Source organism: Benincasa hispida, chromosome 5 (assembly GCF_027475165.1).
Source record: "Benincasa hispida cultivar pf3 chromosome 5, pf3_genome.v1.1, whole genome shotgun sequence".
In the NCBI taxonomy this organism is placed as follows: Eukaryota; Viridiplantae; Streptophyta; class Magnoliopsida; order Cucurbitales; family Cucurbitaceae; genus Benincasa; species Benincasa hispida.
In genome coordinates, this window is record NC_143482.1 from 50,149,908 (window position 1) to 50,157,522 (window position 7,615).

A 7,615-nucleotide genomic window follows, 5' to 3' on the forward strand; every position below is an offset into this window, starting at 1 on the left:
TTAATATCAAATCGCAATCAGACAACAATTATATAACAAATTAGTATCATTAGCAATCAAGATAAGATAACAATCAGATGAAAACCAATATCAAATAACAATAACATAACAATCATTATCAAATTATATTAAGTAACATTAAGAATTAGTATTAGATAATAATCAAATTGCAATTAGATAACTATCGGTATTATTGGCTAATTATCAGACAGTAATTAGATAGTAATTATATAACAATCATAGCAATCACATAACAATCAAATTCTAGACAGAAGTCACTGAATTAGTGAGGACATTTTTTTTTTCGTTTCAATGCCTAATTTAAAACTACTAACTATGTGACAAAAAATAGAAGGCAATCAAAAGGCAACAAAAAACTACTAACTAATTAACAAAAAAAAAAAAAAAAAAAGAGTAATAGAATGACAATATCAGAAACTACTAATTTTGTGTCAAAGATTAGAAGGTAATCAGATGATGAATAGAAGGCAAACAAGAGACAATTAAATGACAATATCATAAACAAGTATCAAAGAATAAAAGGTGATTGGATGACAATGACAACCACATGGCTATTAGGTGACATTATCATGAACAATCAACCATGTATCAAAGAACAGAAATTTATCAAATGACAATGAGAAGGCAATAAAATATCAATATCATAAACTAGTAACTATGTGTCAAAAATACAAAGTAATAAGATGACAATTAGAAGCTAATCAAATGAAGATAATTAGAAAACAATCAAATAATAATCATATAGCAATCAAATTCCGAGCATAAGTCCGTAAATCGGTGAAGGTATTTTTTACTTTTCAGTTTCAATACCTCATTTAAATTGAGTTATGCTGACCAATTTTACTGTTTTTTCTAAATTTATATCGTGTGGATATAGATCTAAATTTTATAATTTATTTTGACATGTTTGTGAGTGCTCGTTTAAGATTTATTAAAAATAAAAAATTAGAATCCAAGTGAAATAATTTCAACCACGAAAAAGAAAAAAAAAAGTACAATAATAAGAAATGAAATTTAACAAAATGTATAAATACAATAGACAATGGCAAGGCATGGATAACAAAAAGCTCTTTCCTTTCTCCATATATTTTTGGGATTTCATTTCATCATTATTTAGCGGAACCCCGTTGGAGTTTGGGAAGCGCAGGTCTATGACTGTGAGACTCCGTTTTATCTCTGTTTTGGTACTCCGGACATGCTCACGTGGCAGTCATGTCAGTCTGCCCCACCTCCCACGGCCTATGGTTATGGCTTCATTCCACATCTCTCTGCCCCATCCCCTTCTCTCTCTCTCTCTAAACCAATAATTCCGGCTACTTCTTGTCACTCTCCGGCCACCACCACCCCCCAACTTTTCCCCTTTATATATACCCCACCCCCTTTTCTCTCTCTTCTCTTCTCTATAATCAATCTTTGAGACGCCTCGTGTGTTTGGTGTGAGATTTCAGAGGCTTCCTCTTCCTCTTTCTTGTTTTTGTTCTTCCTTTTTCATGGTTTTGAGGGTTATAGGGTGTTTCAGAAGGAGAAAAGAGACGTTTTCTTGGTTCTTGGTGGTGGGATTTCCTTTGAATTTGAGGATTTTTTTTTTTTGAGGTGGGGTTTTGGTTTTTTTTGTTTGGAGAAAGATGAACAGAGCATTGCCGGAGATGTTGCACTGTTTGAACACTGCCGGGAACTGTTCTGATACTCTCAGTGTTCTTGAGAGGCAGAGAGCTCGTTTGAAATGGCAGCAAGATCAGCTTTTGCAGCAGCAGCAGCAGCCATTAAATCAGAGCTGTTTCAATAGGGTGGATTACGGCGGCGGATTTCCGTCGCCGGTGTCTGTTCCGGCGGATTACCTAACGGGGTTTCCGGGGTTCATGAGTGGCAGCGGCGGCAGTGGAGGTGCTGGGTTGTCACTTGTTGAGATGATAATGGGGGCAGTGAAGCCTGACCCTGGGTTGGAAGATGGGTGGTCTGGAATGAGCAAGTTTGATCCTTCTTTGTTGCTGAATGGCACTGCTTATGAAATAAATTCTTCTCTCTCTAGAACATCCAGCTGCCCGCCGGCTGTGGCTCCTACGGTGGTGGAGAAGATGGGGTCGGTGGCTGGAAGAGAGACCTTCAAGAAAAGGAAAGCTGAGAAAGTTCACAACACAACCAACAACAATAATAGCAGCAAGGCAAGTTTGTATAACATGATCTTTCTCTGTTTCAAAACTTTTCTCCATTGTTTCTTTTGCAAAACCCAAAAACAGCTCTAAATTTTCAAACCCAGATGAGAAAAATGGTCAAATGTTTCAAAAAGTTGAAACTAAATCAATGGGGATTTGCAGGTGACTGTAGAAGAAGATAACAACAATAGTAAGGAGAAGAGGATAAAAGCAAGTTCAGAAGAAGGAGAATTATCTAAAACCACAGATCAAAACAGCACCAAAAACAACTCGACCACAACCACAACAAACAACAACAGAGAAACTTCAGCTGATACCTCAAAAGAAAACTCCAAAGCTTCAGAGGTTCAAAAGCCTGATTACATTCATGTCAGAGCTCGCCGTGGCCAAGCTACTGATAGCCATAGCTTAGCTGAAAGAGTATGCTAAAAGAAAACCCATTTTCTTCTTATGGGTTGCTCTTTCTTTCATTGATTTGTTTGTTTCTTGATCGTTTTGGGGGATTATCTTTTTAACCAATCAAGTTATTTATGGTTTTATGTAGGCTAGAAGGGAAAAAATCAGTGAGAGAATGAAGTACTTGCAAGATTTAGTACCAGGATGCAATAAAATCACTGGAAAAGCTGGAATGCTGGATGAGATCATAAACTATGTTCAATCTCTTCAAAGACAAGTTGAGGTAAAACTAAAAACCAAATTTCTTAATCTCTAAACTTGAAAACAGTGGGAAAATAAACTTGCCCTGAAATTCAAAATTCTCTCTGTGGCATTTTCACAAACAGTTCTTGTCCATGAAGTTAGCTGCTGTAAATCCAAGGTTAGACTTCAATGTCGATGATCTCTTCAACAAAGAGGTAAACAAACAAAACAATTTCCAATTTCCAAAACTCGATTAATCAGATTAAAATCAACAACAACAACCAGAACCTAACATTTTCCCGGGAAACAAACAAACAAACAGGTTTTCCCACCATCTTGCACCACCGCAAATTTCCCGGCGATCGGCGGAATGTCATCGGAGATGACAGATCCTTCTTCCTTCTTACAATTCAATCCAAATAATCAACCAATGGTCTCATGTTGTGGATTAGAAATGGGAATCAATACCTCCGATGTCGCTCTTCGAAGAACAATCAGCGCCCCTGTTTCTTTCCCGGAAAATTTCCTCGATTCATCTTGCCTCACCGTAAGTTCTCCATCCTTTTACTTCAATTTCCGCCCATTTTCGATTAAGTTCCGATCGGTTTGAGTTCCTAATAACATCAAATCAATCAATCAATGCAGCAATTTCAACCCTCTTCAGGGTGGGATGTGGATTTGCAGAATCTATACAATGTGGGTTTTGATCAAGGAAGATCATCAAACGCCTTTTCATCTCAACCATATACAGGTAAAGATAGAATTGAACTGTGTAGTCAATTATCCTTCTTCTTCTACTTTTTTCTATGGTGACTTGAGAAAGAAATTCAAAGTAATGAAAAAAAGTGGATATTTAAAATTGATGATTGAGACATTCCTATGGTCCCTTTATCAAATTCATTGCTAAAATTATTATCATATAAGGTTATCATCTATCTTTGTGCGGCCTATTCTAATTACACAAAAAATCTAAAAATATTTATATAAAAAAATACTTACATAAATCAGGACTACATTTATACTTGTGCAATTCACACAAATATCCAATCACAATTTTTTTTTTTTCACTTTATTATTGAAGGGGATGCATGGACACACTACAGTATTATTCTAAAACAAAAGTTATCACATGATAAACTATAAATATGACTTAAAATATATCTAAATATTTTTCTAATTCTAATCCTTAAAGAATTGTAGGGATCTTTTTGTCATGTCCATCTACAATCTTTCCACCAATTTTGCACTATTTTTCCTAATGGTTGTCCACCACTTCCAATAATGCCAAACTTAGGATGAAGTTTGATTTATGTTTTGAAAACTAACTTTGTTTATCTATCATGAAATCCAAAACGTATTTGTTTCTTTTAACTTAGGAGTTACGTTCGAATCAATATGATAACATATTCATATAAATAATGAGATTGATAAAGCTGTGAATAGTGATTTCAGATGTACAATAATTTTAATCTTTACGAAACGAACTAAAAAACAGCGACGTTGAAAGTAGTTTGTAAATGAAGTTGATGGGTATGATGAATGTTTTCAAATGGAGTCATTATCGTGGATGACTTTGTATCCTGTATCATTATAGTTATTGTTTGTTGAAGAAACGTTTTCAGTTATCTAAAGGAAATTTGTTATTGTTTTTGTTGGATTTGCAATCAATGTTCTAAAACTTGAATGTTTCTTAAAATTTGTTTTGTAGGTTCAATTGAAGGAGGCAATATAAAGATGGAAATGTGAAGTAGGTAGCTAGAGCCTAGATCCATCCATCTTCACCCTTTCATGAGATTCAATCAAAAATATTAGTCTCTTATTTGCTTCAATTCCATATCTATATATTCTTTTTTCTTTTCCCAAAGTATATAACTAGCTCATATAAATATATATAATATATATATTTTGTATGTATACATCCGGCTCAATTTGAATAAGAGTAGCATAAATTAACCACAATTTCTTCCTTGTACTAATCTCATCAACTTTAAATTTGAACTAAAAAAAAAAAAAAAAACCCAACTAATTCTAAAAGGATTCAAACCATATAACTTCTTGTAAAGTTAACCTAAATTTAGTTGTACTAATGTTAACTTTTTACGTAACACCAACAAATGTTAAATTCTCTTTAGAGCCAATTCGTAGATGCGGTGACTTTGTAACCATCTCAAATTGATGAGACCTAAAAACGTGAATTTAAGGACTGCAATTTCTATAGAAATGCAAATTTTGGTCTATTGTTAAAATTTTGTGATCCTATGACTTTTCTCAAACGTCAAATCACGTATAGATCTCATCAATTTGAGATAGGTGAGACTCACGATTGCGAATGAGCAAATTAACATTGACCGATGCTTTGTGATGCAAGCAAAATGTTAGTTTTCATTATTTTTAGAATTTGAGTCATTTAATATTAGAACAACCAAATTTGAGTCTTCCATACAAAAATCTCCTTATTTCTCTTGTGATTTTAATTTGTATAAAAAAAAAAAATACGTATACTATGCATTAACTATTGATGAGATCTGTAGTGGTTCGAATTTGCTACCTTATTTTTCTAAAAGATAATGTAAAATTTTATAACATTTAATATTGAAAAGGAAAGACTACAAATAAAATAACATTTTAAAAGTTATTGAGAGTACATCTGTTTATATCTTGTCCCTACTCGATGAATATTTGACATCTATTTTGTAACCCCTCCGATGGGATCCTTATTTTCTCGGATGAGCTCATGTCCTTCTCGATAAAAAAACATTATAAACATCTATTAATGATTGTTTTCAAATAAAGAAAAATGGACCAACTTATTTATAAATATAGCAAAACATCTATTAATGGATGGATGTCTATCGTGGCCTATCGTAGTCTATCACGATCTAATATTGATAGACAATGACATTTTGCTATACATGAAAATATTTTCAACAATTTTACTATTTAAAATAATTATCCAAAAAAACCATTCTTCCATCACAAAATTCAATATTAAACGAAAACATGATATTAAATAGTTTAAAAAAAAAATTGAGATGAAGAATGAAAAAAACAACCAATCCTTCATAAAAAATGAAAAAGTCCCTTTGGAAGTAGAATAATTTTCATTTAATATTTATGGTTAAGATAATCTTATTCAAGCCTATTAGTTTAATGAAACAAATAATTCTTAAAATAATTCTTAGTGTCCCATGAAAGACATGGGACAATGAGTTTTATTTGAAGATGTTAACAATTGACAATGATGTAAGTATAAAATTGATTGAGAGATCATGCTAAAAATTGCTAGGTTTTGATTATGATGTTAACAATAACATCCATGTGTTAGGATATTATTTAGTTAATTAAGTATAAGAACAAACAAATAATATTTTTTTTGACCCCAACGTAGTTTCTAGCATATTATATCTTTTATTGTGTAAAAAAAGCATATGCATATCTTTGTAAGTACGTCGAGCGTTTGTATATATTTATAAAGTTACATAGAAATTAAAAAAAAAAAATCAAGTTTATACTCTTTAAAATGAGAAATAGTTTTTCTATTGACCAATAATGAAAAAACAGAGAGAAAACGAATTGCAAATTTAATTAACAAACAATCATTTATATAATCGACAGAGCGTTATAGATAAAGACATATGAGACATGTTGATTTGTCATGAAAATGATAGAACAGTTAGATAATCAAAATATTTTCCTCGTTCAAAACAAGTTAGTGGATGCACTTTCCATTATTTTAGCAAAAGCTTAATTACAATTTGGGTCAACATTATTAAGAAAAGCGATTCGATGTTTTTTATCACTTAAAAAACGTAACTATTTTACAGAACGACTAAAACACACCAATGTAATATCAAATTATTTAATGTGAAAATTGAAACATTTTAATACCTTAATTCTAGATTGAAATTTTCCCAAATTATTCAATTGAAATAATTGTTATTAAAAAAAAAAAAAGAAAAGTTCATTGAGCTGAACATATGGGACCATTAAAGTTAAAATGCAAGCCACTTGCATCAAGTTGGTCTTATGGAGCCTCAACTTTGGGTTCACTTTCACACCGCCTACAATAGCGACTGGACCGGGCCCAGCCCGGCCCAACTTTGTTGATCCACAAGATCTCTTTTGATTGGATTTTTGAAATACCAAATGTGCCCTTTCACTATCATTGGGTCCATTACTATTTTATTTCATTGTTCATACTTCATACTTTATAATAATATTATCATTATATAAATGTTTTATTTTTATATCTTTTGATGTCAAAATCATCAATTAATCATATTCCATGAAATATATTGTTGTTATAATATATAAAATTTTATATCTCATGAAGTGAGAGTCAAATTATAATTTTTCCCCATTTTATAGACGATTTTAATTTATTTAAATTTATTATGTAAGTTTAACTTACAAATATAACTTAATTATAAAAGTTTAAAAATACAATTTATGTATAAGAAAGTTTAAATTAAACTGAAAGAAGAGAATAACTTTGGAATAAATTTTAGTTTATATGAAAATAATTAATTAATCATTATTAGCTAAAATATATTGTACTATTCAAAATAATTTCAATAAAATATTGCAAAAAAGACAAACGTAAACTTTGATTTGGATAATTTAATTATCCACTTAATTTCAAATTTTAATTTAAATTAAAAAAATATATTTTTAAAATTTCTTTAAAACCTTCATATTACTTATTTAATTGGGTTGACAGGAGAAATAACAAAATTTAAAGTTTCATTTAAAAAAATGACAAAAAGGTTTCAAAATTGTAAAAATAGCAAAATAAATTTAAA

At 31.1% G+C, this 7,615-nt stretch overlaps 1 protein-coding gene across 1 annotated transcript; it reads left to right on the forward strand.

The window, feature by feature from the left end:
• The first annotated feature begins 976 nt into the window (after window positions 1–976).
• Window positions 977–4,772, forward strand: LOC120078613 (uncharacterized). The gene is made up of 7 exons (XM_039032899.2): window positions 977–2,183; window positions 2,337–2,594; window positions 2,719–2,853; window positions 2,957–3,028; window positions 3,136–3,360; window positions 3,459–3,564; window positions 4,522–4,772. The coding sequence occupies exons 1-7, from the start codon at window positions 1,647–1,649 to the stop codon at window positions 4,557–4,559; spliced, it is 1,371 nt and encodes a 456-aa protein (XP_038888827.2). The 5' UTR covers window positions 977–1,646; the 3' UTR covers window positions 4,560–4,772.
• Window positions 4,773–7,615: the final 2,843 nt, after the last annotated feature.

What these genes read in the sequence shown, in the direction of transcription:
- LOC120078613 (XM_039032899.2), top strand. Translation starts at nt 1,647, where the DNA reads ATGAACAGAGCATTGCCGGAGATGTTGCACTGTTTGAACACTGCCGGG. An exon ending in ATGATCTCTTCAACAAAGAG is followed by an intron (nt 3,029 to 3,135) that starts GTAAACAAACAA and finishes ACAAACAAACAG; the next exon opens with GTTTTCCCACCATCTTGCAC. An exon ending in TCGATTCATCTTGCCTCACC is followed by an intron (nt 3,361 to 3,458) that starts GTAAGTTCTCCA and finishes CAATCAATGCAG; the next exon opens with CAATTTCAACCCTCTTCAGG.